Source organism: Stegastes partitus, unplaced genomic scaffold (assembly GCF_000690725.1).
Source record: "Stegastes partitus isolate 25-593 unplaced genomic scaffold, Stegastes_partitus-1.0.2 Scaffold1174, whole genome shotgun sequence".
Lineage (NCBI taxonomy): Eukaryota > Metazoa > Chordata > Actinopteri > Pomacentridae > Stegastes > Stegastes partitus.
In genome coordinates, this window is record NW_007578905.1 from 131,530 (window position 1) to 147,452 (window position 15,923).

General features: G+C 42.5%; 2 protein-coding genes across 2 annotated transcripts in view; both read right to left on the reverse strand.

The window, feature by feature from the left end:
* Positions 1-6,662, reverse strand: part of LOC103368568 (uncharacterized) — a 32,517-nt gene extending 25,855 nt beyond the window's left edge. The window contains exons 1-5 of the mRNA XM_008296977.1: positions 6,574-6,662; positions 5,861-5,977; positions 1,512-1,590; positions 1,159-1,393; positions 4-403 (exon numbers count right to left, since the gene is read on the reverse strand). Coding sequence (XP_008295199.1) covers positions 4-403; positions 1,159-1,393; positions 1,512-1,590; positions 5,861-5,977; positions 6,574-6,662 — 920 coding nt within the window. The remainder of the gene's footprint in view (positions 1-3; positions 404-1,158; positions 1,394-1,511; positions 1,591-5,860; positions 5,978-6,573) is intronic.
* A 6,215-nt stretch (positions 6,663-12,877) lies between these two features.
* LOC103368569 (stonustoxin subunit alpha-like) overlaps positions 12,878-15,923 on the reverse strand; it is a 5,959-nt gene continuing 2,913 nt past the window's right edge. The window contains exons 2-6 of the mRNA XM_008296978.1: positions 15,821-15,914; positions 15,525-15,698; positions 13,598-13,644; positions 12,986-13,464; positions 12,878-12,931 (exon numbers count right to left, since the gene is read on the reverse strand). Coding sequence (XP_008295200.1) covers positions 12,878-12,931; positions 12,986-13,464; positions 13,598-13,644; positions 15,525-15,698; positions 15,821-15,914 — 848 coding nt within the window. The remainder of the gene's footprint in view (positions 12,932-12,985; positions 13,465-13,597; positions 13,645-15,524; positions 15,699-15,820; positions 15,915-15,923) is intronic.

Sequence of the window (15,923 nt, forward strand, 5' to 3'; positions counted from 1 at the left end):
AGCTCTCTGAAAGTGAATGGAAATGTGAAGTGGATGTCCTGGTTGGTTTTGCCTTCAGCCCAGTCCAGAGTGAACTTCTGTGTTAAGACAGTTTTCCCAATGCCAGCCACTCCCTTTGTCATCACTGTTCTTATTGGTTCATCTCTTCCAGACGCACGTTTAAAGATGTCTTCTTGTCTGATGGTTGTTTCTGCTCTGTCTGGTTTCCTGGATGCTGTTTCAATCTGTCTGACCTCATGTTCATCATTGACCTCTGCAGTCCCTCCCTCTGTGATGTAGAGCTCTGTGTAGATCTGGTTCAGAAGAGTTGGGTTTCCTGCTTTAGCGATCCCCTCAAACACACACTGGAACCTCTTCTTCAGGTTAGACTTGAGTTTCTCCTGACAAACATTATCATGTGTTCCTAAATGAACAAAAGACAAATGAAAATGTGTAGAGCTTCACTGGACAGAAAAAAATGGTGTTTCATTCTTACAGAATTATTGATGAAGATTGCAGAAGATTTTTTTTTCAGTTTTCTATGCACAATCCTTGAATCTCTAAAATGTCAGTTGATTTCAAATTGCATCACCTCCCAACAATTGCATTATTTGTAAGGTGGCAAGTACTTAGTCTCATGAAGAATTAAAACTACTTTAGAAATATTATACAATGCAGGCCAAAAAGTACAAACTTAATGTGACTAAAGTGAATACACCTTTGATCACTGACACAAGTTAGAAAAGCTGTGATCACTGGAACAAAGCTGATTACACCTGATTTAAAATTAGTCTAACTGCATGAACATGGCTATAAATTGATCTGTGACCACCTTTGCCAGTTTTTGATCCATGGACTATGTCTACATGCATGTGTACATCATGACGTCATGACGAGCAGTGTCTACTGTGGATTTCAGAGGTGAAAAGGTTCACAATTGCCTTGCCAGCTGAAGTTTCAGTTGAGTGTAAGTGAATCACCTGTGTTTGTTATTTGAGATTAATCTGTACTGCATGATTGCAAGACTGATAATGGCTGCATGCTTGTCTCCTGTCAGTCCCTCTTGATGGGCTGTTCAAAAGAACTCACTGATCTATTGCAGATGCTTGATACATATTTACAGTAAAATTTGGAAACATTCACTTTTCCGTCACGTTAAATCTGCTAAAATCCTCTTACTGCTATGCAGACAGTCAGCCAGCTCCTCCTGCTTCATTCTCCTCAGGAAGTGCAGTGTGATCTGCAGAAATGACTCTCTGCTGCTCCTCCTCTGCTCTTCATCTTCACCCTTCAACACCTCCTCCTCCTCCTCCTCCTTCTGACTCTCTAAGCATTCTGGGTAATCTGGACTCAGAACCTTCTGGATCTTCTTAAGCTCGTTCTTCACAAAACTCATGATGCTCTCCTCCAGCAGCTGAAACACAATCACGTTCATCTGAAGGGCTGTTTGCTGACAACAAGCAGCATGAACACTGCTTAGAACAGAATAGTTAATGAAGTTAGCAGCAGTAGCTGACTGCATATTTACCCACCATAAATATGGAGTCCAGGTCATTTGGATGCTGCTGGCCAGACTGACTGCTGGAAACTGCTGAACTCTGCTGCAGAAGTCTGAGGAAAAACACATTTTTAAAACAAATATCCTAAACACATACACTCTTTTCTGTTGTTTATCATAGCAATTACTGATAGAAACACAAGATGACCATAATAAATGCTGCTCTGTGGTGTGGTGTGTTAACAGAGGTAAACGATCCAAATGCATCAAAGATAATGATGGACTGATCAGCAACGTTAAAAACTTGTGCAACCTGTGAATTCTTATCAAGGATCAGCAGACTGCTGTTTGTGTTTGAAGACAACAGATTGAGGCACAGAATGATCACTTTTAAGAGACAAGGAACTGAATACAGATGGATCTGATCTTTGCAGAGGAATCCTGGAAACACCCAGTGATTCCAGGAACATCACTGAAGTTGTGTCCAGTAGCATCAGTAGATATATTTGCACAGTCTTTAACCTGATTTAATGAGTGGTGACCAGGAAAGACTGGTTGACAACCATGAAAAGTCTGGTGACTACTGGAGAGTCTGCGACAGCCCGGTGAGACGGCAATTGGGACAGAATGGGCCGGCAACCCAACCTGTGTCTTCTGTGAGCGGAAATCCCACAACAAGCTATGATGAACCTAATGGAAAAATGCCCCCGGGGTGCCTGAGAAGGGGGGTGGATAAGCACCCCAACTGGATGGATTCAATGGCTCTAGACCAAGCCAACAGACAAACGACTACGAGCAAGCAGTGTACATGTGGCAAAATCTGTAAGAATGAGTGAGGCCTAAAGATCTACCGAGGGAAGATGAGGCGTCTGGTGGGTACAAGACCAACACAACGCACAGGTGTGCAACCTGGTGAAACGCTGGAGGAGCTAGGCCCAGAGTCACCCCACAGTGCACAGAAACAAGTGTTACAAATGACTCCCTCCTGCATCAAGTCTGAGTGAAGGCAGATCAAGTGGCCAGCAGCTAGCATGACCTCACTGTGGAATCAGTTTGACATTGATGTCGACCAGATTCTGGAGGCCACCAACAGGGGACATGTTAACAGGAAACTGCAAGCCATGACAACCATCATTATAAGCATCGCATCCGAACAGTTTGGTGAAGAGGTGAAGGAAGGAGACTCCAAAGGAATTCACTCAAAGGACCAACGAGAGATGAGAATCCATCACATCAGGCAGGAGATGAAGCCCCTGAAGCGACAGCACAAGCAGGCAGGAAAGGAGGAGTGCATTGGTCTGGCACAACTGATGGGTATCCTATAAAAGAAGATCAGGGCAGCGCCGCGAAAGAACCCAAAAGTGAGTTGCATTCATTGCCAACCCCTTTAAGTTCACGAAGGAACTGCTAGGCCAGAAGCATAGCAGCCAGCTGGTCTGTTCTCAGGAGGAGATTGATCACCACCTGAAGGTGACATACAGAGACCCAGCGAGAAAACAAGAGTTGGGGGTGTGCAGCACTCTGATAGACCCTCCTGGGCCAAGTGTGCAGTTCAACATGTCAGAGCTGCAGCTAAAGTAGGGTCGAGAGGTTGTCGGGAAAGCGTGTGCAAGCTCTGCTCCAGGACCAAGCAGCACTTTGTACAGCTGCTCCTTCATCTCAGAAGATGGCTGAGACTTCCAAGAAGTCTAAATAGCATCGCACTCTACGGGCACCGCAACAAACTGCAACTGGCACTCAAGTCCTTGGAAGCGGAGTTCAAGGTAACAAGAGCTATGGAAGTGTTGCTATACAGAGACTCAAGTGATCCAAGCCAGGATTGAAGTGAGGACTGGTTGGAAATGGAAGGCCTAGGTGGCTGTTTGACAAGCAGAGGCAAGATTATACCACAATAGGCTGGTGGGGGTTGTAACAGGAGGCAAGGCTGGACTGGGTTCCTTTTCAACTCTCCACTTTGACAACACCAAAGGGAAGGAAAAGCACTGCCTAATCCAGGAGGAGGTGAGAGCAGTGGTCAAGGAGGAGAAAACCTGCAGGACAGTAGGAATGAGGCAACAGGGTGCCTGGACATGGTGGGAGAATGCGATCAAGAGGAAGGTGTCGTAGGCTGAGCTGTGGAAGGCAGAGCCACAGCGGATCAAGTTCCTCGTCCAGGTGGTATATGATGTGCTTCCCAGCCCATCAAACCTTCACATATGGGGCAAAGTGGAGCCACCAGCATGTCCACTGTGCTCCAAGAGTGGAACCCTGGAGCACATTCTGAGTTGTTGCTGAAAGGCACTGGGGGAAGGAAGGCACAGGTGGAGGCATGACCAGGTGCCAAAGGCCATTGTTGAAGCCGTTGCTACAGGAGTCAAGTGGGCCAAGCATCCCCGCCCCTCCAGGCAAGCAATTGCCTTCATCAGAGCTGGAGAGCAGCCTTGCCACTGCAAGGGACTGGCTGCTGTTGGTGGACTTGGAGCAGAAACTCAAGTTCCCCAACCACATTGTTACAACCTCCTTAAGACCAGATGTCGTACTCTTGTCTGAGTTTACCAAACATGTGGTTCTATTGGAGCTCACAGTCCCTTGGGAAGACCTTTGAGTGGAAGCTCGCCAAGTATGAGGGACTAGACAGCGAGTGTTGACAAGCTGGATGGAGAGCAAGGTATCTCCCAATAGAGGTAGGATGCAAGGGCTTTGCAGCTTGATCCCTGTCCAGAGCCTTCAGTCTGTTAGGCATTGATGGAGTGAGGAGGAGAGCCATCCACAATACCTCTGAAGCGGCAGAGAAAGCCTCAAGATGGCTATGGCTCAAGAGAGGAGATCCTTGGGGGCAGTGTAGCTAGATTTGCCAACTGGACACAAGCTTGGGTCTGATCAGCCACAGCTGGGTCCCCTGGATGAGGGTGTATGATGTTTAAAGACCCGCAGCACCCAGTGATTCCAGGAACATCACTGAAGCCGTGTACAGTAGATTTATTTGCACAGCAGTGTCATGGGTGATTCATTTGAGGACCCCCAAAACCTTCTGTTTTTCAAATAAGTACTTTTTTTTTACCAGTTTTCATTCTTACCCTGAATCAACAGAGTGCTGTTTGAAGTCAACAGGTCGACCCTGGGACCAGTCACTCTTCAGGGACACAGAGCTTAATCCAGATGGATCTGGTCTTTGCTGACGGATCCTGTTATAACACAACCATGATCAACTTCTTCCAACACACGTAAATTGCAAAACTCCATGTTTTTAGGCAAAACCTTCAGTTTTTCAAATAAGTACTTTTTTTTTCTTTCTTTTTTTTTTAAACCAGTTTTCATTCTTACCCTGAATCAACAGAGTGCTGTTTGAAGTCAACAGGTCGACCCTGGGACCAGTCACTCTTCAGGGACACAGAGCTTAATCCAGATGGATCTGGTCTTTTCTGATGGATCCTGTTATAACACAACCATGATCAACTTCTTCCAACACACTTAAATTGCAAAGCTCCATGTTTTTAGGCAAAACCTTCTGTTTTTCAAATAAGTAGTTTTTACCAATTTTCATTCTTACCCTGAATCAACAGAGTGCTGTTTGAAGTCAACAGGTCGACCCTGGGACCAGTCACTCTTTAGGGACACGGAGCTTAATCCAGATGAATCTGGTCTTTTCAGACGGATCCTGTTATAACACAACCATGATCAGCTTCTTCCAACACACTTAAATTGTAAAGTTCCATGTTTCTATGCCAAATCTTCTGTTTTTCAAATAAGTACTTTTTACCAACTCTCATTCTTACCCTGAATCAACAGAGTGCTGTTTGAAGTCAACAGGTCGACCCTGGGACCAGTCACTCTTCATGGACACAGAGCTTAGTCCAGATGGATCTGGTCTTTTGTGACGGATCCTGTTATAACATAATCATGATCAGCTTCTTCCAATGTGCTTAAATTGTCAAGTTCCATATTTCTATGCAAAACCTTCTTTTTTCAAACAAGTACTTTTTTACCAATTTTCATTCTTACCCTGAATCAACAGAGTGCTGTTTGAAGTCAACAGGTCGACCCTGAGACCAGTCACTCTTCATGGACACACTGCTGGATACAGGAGAGTCTGGTCTCTTCTGATGGATCTTCCTACAAACACAGGACATATTATGTATGTACAATGTTTAATATGTTCATCAATTAGAGGCACTTCTGCAGTTTTTACATAGTTTTTAGTGAGCACTACATATAGTGTCAGATGTGAACCCCATAGTTTCTGGTGCACATCAGAATCTTAACAACAAAGGTATTGCTTGGTTTTTGTTGCAGGCTTTATTCAGTCATCATACTGATGAATGCATGTGTGTATAAACACTGCTGATAATATAGTTAGGATTCTTTAGATCAGACCATCCTGTACCCTCAGTTTTGAATTGTTACCCAGGATCTGCAGACTGCTGTCCATGTTTGAAGTCAACAGGTCGACCCTGGGACCAGTCACTCTTCATGGACACAGTGCTGGATACAGGAGAGTCTGGTCTCTGCCGATGTTTCTTCCTAAAACAGAAAGTGCAAAATAGTTAAGTGGGCGAAGTATCTCTGACAAATAACAAATAAATTCTGGAAGTGCTTTTATTTTTACGATTTATTTTGCTTGCTCTTCTAAAACTCTTCTAAATAGGATGTTATTGATCACTCACCAACGACATTTACACATCACAGTAGATTAATTTAAATTAGAAAAATGTGTTAACTTTAATTCTAAATGAAACACAAATTTAAACGATAAAGAATCATTTCTGTCAGAAGGATGCTGTATAGTTATATTGGTTGTTACCCTGGAACAGCAGGCTCCTGTCCAGGTTTGAAGTCAACAGGTCGACCCTGGGACCAATCACTCTGCATGGACACGACACTGGATACAGGGGACTTTGTATTCTTGAGTTTGACTTTCCTATAGAATAGAATATAATGAAGGAATGATTTAGGGTGAATATTGTTTTTCTTGTGGCTTCTTTGAACTTTTAGCAAGAACAAACCTTTTGGTCGAGTGAAAATTCACTATAAATCTAAGTTTTGTGGGGGTATGAATAACTGTGTGTAAATACAACACTGAGTCTGGATTATTGGACAGTTAGGGATGTTCATCTCACCTCTGAGCTTTGGTCTGGCTCTCAAGTTCCCCCAACAGAGTGGCTTTAGAGGGAGGGACTCCCTCCTCTCTGTCCTCATACTGATTCATAGCAGAGCCACACCTTCACACAAACACAACAACCTGATCAGTACAACAACAACATGAGTTCTCATTACTGTCACTGACGTGGCTCAAATGTCTGGAGTAGTCAAACTAAGGCACTGAAAAATAAAGTTTGTAATTTAAAAAAATGTTTGCTCATTTATCCAAAAACTTCACCGTTGTCTAATTTACTGCTTTTCACATTGCCCATGTTAAATTATTTTTCAAAAGGGAGACTTTAACAGAAGCGTAAAACACAACACATGTCACATGATCAGGAATAAACATATATTTACAGTATACAACACAAGTGAGTAAAGTAACTCTTCAATTTAAAATGAATCAAAATTGCCTTAACTTTCAATAACTGCATTATTAGTAATGAGTAGGGAATTCCCTCTTATACATAATCAAAAAATATATATATACTTTAGAAAGCATGAGCTGATGAGACATACAGATAAGACCAAGGCAAACGTGTTGGTCTTGGACAGAGTACAGCATGTTAGTCCAGAACTACTGAGGTAGTCATGAGTGAATGCATCATCCTAGCAGTGAAGCACAGAGGTGGGAGTGGGCTGATATGGAGTTGCATGAGTGCTAAAGGACTTTGAGAGTTTACATACATTGATGGCAGCATGAATACATGTGGATTTACTAAAATACTGGCTGACAAGACGACTCCCAGTCTGCAAAAGCTTGGCAGAGGAGGAAGATTCCAACATGATAACAATCCAAAATCACACGAGAGTTTCTAAAGTAGGATAAAGTGAATGCTGTGACCTCTCCAAGTACGTAGCCTGATTTCAATCACCTTTGAGGTATTTTGTGCATCGCTGGTATCCTGCATGCTAAGGAGAATCAGTTTGCCACCAGAAGTAATCATTGCACGCGGGGTGTACTCACTTCAGTTGTATGCTTTATTTAAGAAAACCAGGAGCAACAATCTGAAGTTCATACATAAAACAAGAGACTACCATAAAGAAAAAGAAGAAGAAACCATTCTGACACCTTTTGCCGCCACGCAAAACTATTTTATGTTTTTATTGTTAACACAAAGGTCAAACTCAAACAACTATCAGTAACAGATAAATGATTCACATCTGATAGCATCACCGTCCAAAAAATATTCAGCTGCACTTTTATTATTCATTGAAATAATTTAATGATTGACTATACCTGGACTCTCTTGAAAACTGGCATTTATAGTTAATAGCCTATTTAACGTTGCATATGTTGTTCTTACTCGTAGCTGTGTTTTGATTGCCTTTTGTTCAGTTTAGCCTCTTTTTTCAGTTTTTGCTCTTGCTGACACCATTTAAGGTTTGAGAATCTAGGAACAGTATTCTGGTTTGAATTGTTTCCTGTTAATCGTCTGGTTTATGTAACTTTCCATTCAGTTACAAGAGTGAATCAGTCAACATCAGTAAATATGTTAAATGAATATTTAAGGCCAAGAGTGCTTTTGCAGAGACGTCATTAGTAAGAACTCTTGCTTCAGCGTATTTAATGGTCCTTTTTGTTCTGCTCATAATGAATCACGCTGCCTGGTACCACCTTCAGAGCGGTTCTACTTTGCTGTGACAAGGTGAAAATGTTAAAGTGCAAAGGACCCCATGACCTCCAAACATCTTGTTTTTCTTTGAATATAAATTGACACTTCCTTCAAACATGACTCCGCTGTGCTTGTAGTTTCAGTGCAAAAGAAAAATATGTCGGTTGTTGTTTTGTTTTTTGGGGGGATTTTGATGCTAACAATGCAGCGAAGTTCCTCAAATTAAAAAACTTTCTTTTTGCAGAAAGTAGCATGTGATGTCATTGTATATGTATAAGGAATATGATCCAGACTTGGTGGGCAGACTTTGCATAGAATAGTAAATGGTCCACACTTGTACCGGGGTTCTATAAAGTAGTTTACAATGAAACTTGTATTCACTCAGTCACACACACTTTTAAACACCAGTGGTGGCTGCGTAGCAATGCAAGGCGCCATCAAAGGCAATTTGGGGTCAGTTTGGCTCAAGGAAGCACTACAACCGCACTTATATGATTAGTGAATTTGTTACGTGAGCACCCGAGCTAGGCCGCATAGTGCCCCCAAAAAGCTAGAAACGGTTCTGTCATGACCATCAAAGACCCCCTCTGATGAAAATCAGGTTTTAACACCAAATGTAGCTTACATTATGAATCAAATGGGGGAGCATTTCCATTTGTAACTGCAGTTTAGCAATGGCAGCTTCTATTGGTTCTAACAGCCCATTATATTTTAACATCTTTTTGACGGGACAGTAGATAGTGATGTGCATTAATGCTTCACAAGTTGAGACAAAATGAGTGAACAGCGAATAAATGCAGCTGAAAATTGCGCCAGATCAACATCCAACAACTTTAAAATCAGTTTAAACACTGACACCCGCAGACTGTGAGGAAGTGGAAAACATTTGGTTACGTTACCGTTGGATGGTAGAAATAATCTACATGAAGCCAACGACTGAAGGTGACATGAATCAGCAGCTTCAACTCCAAGGAACAAGTATGGTGCTCACAGCTCTTGTGATTTACACTTAGCTTATGCGCTCTTTGTTAATCTTTAATCTGAAGCAATATCAAACGAAATGTGATCAGTGAGCATCCGTGAACTTTGAAATGAAGAATTCAGAACAACGACTGGAGTCAATCATTAACAGATAAGTGCTTGTGAACAGATCTTAAAGCTTTCCAAATACAGGTTATTGTATTCTGGAAGGGCAGAGATACTCTCCTCAGAGATGTTCATAATGCACTGGACCAAATCAGTGGCCCAACGAATGATTATTCTTACAATCAATTGGTTCATTACTTGGTGTTTGAAGCAACATAAAACAGAGACAAGGTCCACCACAGTGTTATCATATTTTATGATGTTTGTCCTAAATAATAGTCCAAAACCCAAAGTAGTTTACTTTACTAAAACGTAAGATAAAGAAAAGCAGCAGTGAAAAGAAAACGAAGCTTCAGAAGCTGAAACCATTTTTTATGCATTTTATCTTGAAAGTGAAAGTAAAATAAAGAAAAATTCAACATAAAGTTTCTTTGTAAGGCGTTGGGTCAACACATGCCATCAGACAAGCTTTAATGCTTCTTGATATTTACTCTCCAAGTCCCTGGAACAACTTGGTATTTATTTGTATTCCAGCAAAATGGCCTCCACAGCATAACGGAGCCACTAAACCCCTCCTCTGTCTGGGTTAAATGTTCAGGCCTGCTCTGACAAGACATTGTTGACTGGTGGTCCCCAGCGATGACCCAACAATGCCACAAAGGCATTCAGTGAGATATCCCCAGATGGGAGCAGACCAGAACACACCTACACATAAAGGCACCAGTGAAGGTGCGACAGTGGATCCAGCAGAAAGACCATCGACCTGTACTTCGTAATGTGCAATTCTTCTCTTCTTATCCATAGTAAGGAGCTCACCAGAAGCAGAAAGCAGTTACTAGATGCTGCTATAAAAAGAAATAGTCTTGCAGAAGTCAGTCTAAAGTATCTCCAGCTTTTATGCAAGTTCAGGGGTTCGAAGATCATTACATCGATTTGAGACGAAACATGCTCTGACATCAATCACATGAGTGAGTCATATGTAAACCAAAGTGAAACATCATCCAAATAACTTCTACAGCAGATGTAAAACATTTGTACTTAAACAGTCTGATGAAGAAATACTTCTACAGTGATACAACTCGGTGTGATCACAGTAGATCAGACATGTACTGATTCCTCTGGTACGATTCTCACCTGCTCATCTCACTTCACATCAACTTACAGACACTTTCCACCTTCATGTGTCGAGGAAACAGAAGCTTCTCACGTTCCCTCATCGGTCCTTGATCTGAGGACACCATCACATCCTCATAACTTCAGAGTTAAAGTCTAAAAAACATTTGTGTTATGTGCCCCCAGCACATAACACTAATGTTGTGGGCCGTAACAATTAGTGACGACAGAACTGGACTAACCTGTGGGAGCAAACGAGCCAGTGTCAGAAACGTCCCACATCAGATGATGGAGTTCTACTGCCTGTCCACTAGATGGAGCTAAATGACCATCTGATGAGATTTAATGTAGCAGCAGCAGTTTGGATCACATACTGTATGTGCTATATGACCAACACTGGACATGTTGGGTTGTTCAGCTGACTGGGAGGTCGTCTTATGGATGAATGGATGAATGGCAGACTGAGGGAAGTGACAGGAACAGAGGAGCACAACGAACAAAACGAATGAGGCTGAAGCAGAGACTGACAGTTTGAGGGTAGTTGCACTCAGCAGACCAAGAAATGTACTGAACAGATTAACTCAAGACTCAAAGGTTTAGTTTACGCTGATAGAGAACTGTAATGCAGTGATGTGTAATTACAGGTTGTGCTGGAGAGGCAGCAGAACATTCGACCGTTAACAGCATGTGTAGATTCACCATTCACCTCACATACGGTCAGTTTCTTATACATTATCAAAACATGCAACAATCCATCAACATCGAACTTCAATATTGTTTTAGAGAAAAAATACAGCTAACATCACCTTTAATATCAAACAAATTGTGATCATGGAAAACAAGATGTTTGCTGACAGTTTCGGCCAATGTCTTTATTATATCCTCGTCCAATCTGAAGTCTGTATAATTTCTGGGACATGTTGAGGTAGCATCACTTCCAATCTCAAAATAAATCAGAAAAGTCTTTACATTGAAAGAATCTTTTCCTAAAGAGGTTTGCTCTGTAATTTAATGGGTTCCTCTGAAGGCTAACATTAACTAGAAACACATGACTTTTGATATCATGTTCCTGCACAGCTTTGGAAAATGTTTGTGATCCCAAGAGGAAAAGCTGCCTGTTAGTTAGAATTAACTGTTCTCTGCCCAGAGTTGGATTTTAATGAGCTGCAGGGTTCTGTGACATGGTGAGGGGTTTGAAGGCACCAGAGAGACAGCCTCCAACGTTACTGTGTTTTAAAGGCTGTTTTATGAAGGCTGTGGATATTTGTCTGGCTCTCTAAGTGGCGGTTTACTGATCAGTTTGACATGTTTAGAGTTTCAGCTATGGGACAGCTGATGAAGCTGCACACTGATGAAAATGTGTCAAACTGTCACATGTTTAACTGTACAGAAAAAAAAAAAAAAAAAGCATGAGTCATGATGAACATGTTCTCCCCGTGCAGCGTGGGTTCTCTCCAGGTTCTCTGGCTTCCTCCCACACAGTCCAAAAACATGTTGAGGTTAACTGGTGATTCTGATCTGGAATGTGAGTGTGCTTGGTTGTCTGTCTCTAAGTGTAGTCCTGTGATAGACCGGTGACCTGTCCAGGGTGACCCTGCCTTCGCCTTAAGTCGGCTGGGATAGACTCCAGCCCCCCACGACTCTATGAGTGTACATATTTTAGTTATTGTTATGTTTGTGAGGAACTGTTTTGCTGCTGTCTGCTGAAGTTTCAGGACGCTCACACTCCTCATATCTCTACCTGTCTGCATTATTTTTACTACTAGCAGCAGCTTCTCAGTGTAATTCTGTGTGTCTGTCTGTCTGTACATTTTCTAACACTCAATTTTGTTGTAAATACCAACAATTTCTGTACTTTTGAACACGATTCTAACTTTTTTTTTCCAGCATATTTTTTATTGAAACACGTTTAAGACATACAGCACAATTAGAATGCAGTCAATATTTTTCTTTTTTCCCTTCTCGAAACATTCCAAAACCCAACATAAACTCTCTCTATAAACAACCCTCCCAGACCAACAAACAGACCTCTTAGTTTAAAGACAAGAGTCAAAGTGCAAGAGTGAAATTACTCTAGGATTATTATACTAAGATTATACATAAAGTACATAATTACTTCAAGACATTATGGCAACATGTTTCATACACCTTTCTGTATGAACAGGAAACACATCTATTACATCACTATTGAGTTTTGTTCATAAAAGATCATCAGTTCAACTTCTCAAATACACAAATATAACACTTTGTTTTCCAACTGAAACTGATGGACACTGGAAAAACAGGGAGAGAGTTAAAGTCGAACAGCTACACTTGTGCACTAAATGGCAGCCGCTGGAACCTTTAACAGCAACTCGATGCTCACTCAGTATCGAGATTCAGCATTTAGGAGAATGTTTCACTGCTTTTAAGACATCACATGGTCTCACAATAAATCAGTGATTCACAAGTGAAACATCATCTACTATCAATATTTAAACAGCAAAGTTGAAGCTGCTGTCACTTCCAAACAGTCTCCCACCTACAGAGAACACAGAGACACTGAGGAATCATACGACCATAAAAGAAATCCAACATGTAGGGGTTCAGTGAATGTGGTGTTGAAGGTGTGGAGGTGGATCAGAGAGTCAGAGGAGATGCTATAGAAGGACAGAATGCCAGCAGGATGGTCCAGATGCACCCCTACTCTGTTAGAGATGGAGGAGGTCGAGGGGATGTCTGTTTCAATGTTGTTGTGCCAAACAGAGAAACCATCATCATCACAACAGCTCAGACTCCAGGACTGATCGTTTCCTCCAAACCAGCACTCATCACTGAGTCCTCTCCTTCTGATTCCTCTGTAACTCACTGATATATAAACCTCGTCTCTCCACTCGACCTCCCAGTAACAGCGACCAGTCAGACCATTTCTACACAGCAGCTGCCAGTATTCAAATCTGTCTGGATGATCAGGGTATGGCTGCTTCTCTCTCACCGTTGTCACCTTCCTGTTGTTGTCAGACAGTCGGAGGTTTCTGTTTATTGTGTTTGTGTCCAGTTCAAGTTCACAGAAATCTGATGGAGAAAAAAAAACACATCAGAGCTGTAGTATAACATCTGACACATCTTATGGCTTTTTCGGTGTTTACTATACAATATATTGTAAATTTATTCATTTATCATCAATTGTAATTTATTTTAAACTTACACTTCCTCAGACCAGGTTTTAATCTCTGCTCTCCACAATGTTCCACCCTGCAGTAAGAAACACAATCAGAATGATTTTCTTTGAATTACTTTATCCAGTGAGGCTAATGAAGGAAGTCTAGACTGCTCCAGTTTATCCGACAAAGTATGAAATGGGAGGAGCCACACCCATGAGACTTTGTTTACACCAAATTGCATTTTTTTTTAAACAGGTGTTGACAGGTTTAGCCCTGACCTCAATGGTGGAATGAAAAAAGGTTGGCATCTGATTGAAGTGCTTGCCTAACAGAGCTGCTCACCTGGACCTTCTCTTTGCAATGGATACAGACTGTGTCCTAATGACATTTGGTGGATCACAGTGGATGCCCTTTCTCAGCAGTTTGCACCACCTGAAGAGGATTCCACACTGCAATCCATTGTCCCCGTTTCCTGTATGGTTAGAGCGGCCAGGTGGGCAATTGAGCAGGTGGTCCAAGAGGTATATTGGGACCACCCACCTCCACAGAACTGTCTGCCAGATTGCCTGTTTGTCCCTGAGTAAGTCAGGCCTCAGGTGATGCAGTAGGGGCACTCCTCCAAGGTTGCCGCCATCCCAGTTTTCACCATATCCTCAACCTCCTCTGTCAGTGAGTCTGGTGGCTGACATTCATCTCTGATACCAGAGTTTGTCTCAGCCTGCTTCATCTGTGCCTGCAGCACAGTGCTGAAGTCTTCCTGTGCCACACCATCCTTGGTCCCACATAGCAGTAGGCTTGGTTACTAATCTACCTCCCATAGAAGGCAACACTACAAGTCTCTCCATTGTAGACAGGTTTTCGAAAGTTGCTCACTTTAGTCCAAGCTTCCAAGCTCCCATCTGCTATAGAGACTACTAACCTCCTAGTACTATACAGATTTAGGCTTCATGGTATCCCCCAAAATATAGTGTCAGATCGTGTTCCCAAGTGTGAAGGGCCTTCTGTCAGACAATAGGGGCTTCAGTTACCCTCTCATCTGGATGCAACCCTCAGACCAACAGCCAGACAGAGTGGGCTGTCCAAAATTTGGAATTAGCTCCACTCATCATCCTGCCTCTTGGTCCACCCATCTCCCATGGATAGAATATGGTTGTAACACCCTGGTCAGCTCTGTCACAGGTAGGGCTCCAGTCATTGCAGTGAATGGTTTTCCCCCACTCTTGCCTACACAGAAAGTGAAGCAGTTGTCCCCTTGATTCAACATCGCTTTTGTCATGTCCATCGAGTCTGGAAAGAAACTTGAGGGGCACTCACTCAAACCGCTGCCAGAAATCAACAGTTTTCAGACTGTCACCATGCCCCCACTCCTGCATACAAACCTGGTCACAAAGTCTGGCTCTCTACCAGAGACCTTCCACTGCACACTCTTGTAAGCTCGCTCCCAAATACATTGTACCATATGAAATAGAAAAGGTTATCAACTCCATTGTATGAGACTCAAACGCCCTCCTGCTCTTAATGTTCATCCTGCATTTAAAGTGTCTCTGCTTAAACCTGTTTCCACCAGTGCTCTGAGCCCTCATGCCAACTGTTGTACCTGTACAGACGGGTACTTGGTACTTTCTTCCTCTTGTGGTTCTCATCATTCCCTGTCAACGTCTTGCTGAAGGCATGGCTAAACCCACTGTAGATGGATGACCGAGCAAACCTGCAAATCATCCTACCTCATCAAGACCTCCCTCAGCCACCTCTCCTCCACTTTAAAGACTGTTTATTTATTAAATCCACATTTTCTACAACAACTCTCAGTGTTCTGTATCTTGGTCCACATAAAAGAAAAACTCAAACTTAACACTCACTCCTCTAACAAACAAGAATTAAGATAAGCTTCATGATGGACCTGTAAGATACATAACACGAAAAACCATGAGACAAGCATGTAATGTGTGAGCTCCTGTTGTCTGTTCATACCTGAGAGTGTCCAGTCTCCAGTGTGGATCTTCCACTGCAGCAGAAAGCAGCTTCACTCCTGAGTCTCCTGGATGGTTGTAGCTCAGGTCCAGCTCTCTCAGATGGGATGGATTGAAGCTTAGAGCTGAGACCAGAGAAGCACAACTTTCTTCTGTGACCAGACAACCTGACAGACTGGAGTCAGAAAAATATCATCAACTCAAGAAGCAAAATGGAAAATCTTACAGATGTTGAACATCTGCACCAGTATGAACCAAAATCCAATTTACAACAACAACATCCAGCTGTATTCTGACCTGAGAGTTTCCAGTTCACAGTGTTTACTCTTCAGTCCAGCAGAAAGTAACTTCACTCCTGAATCCTGCAGGTCGTTGTCACTCAGGTCCAGATCTCTCAGAC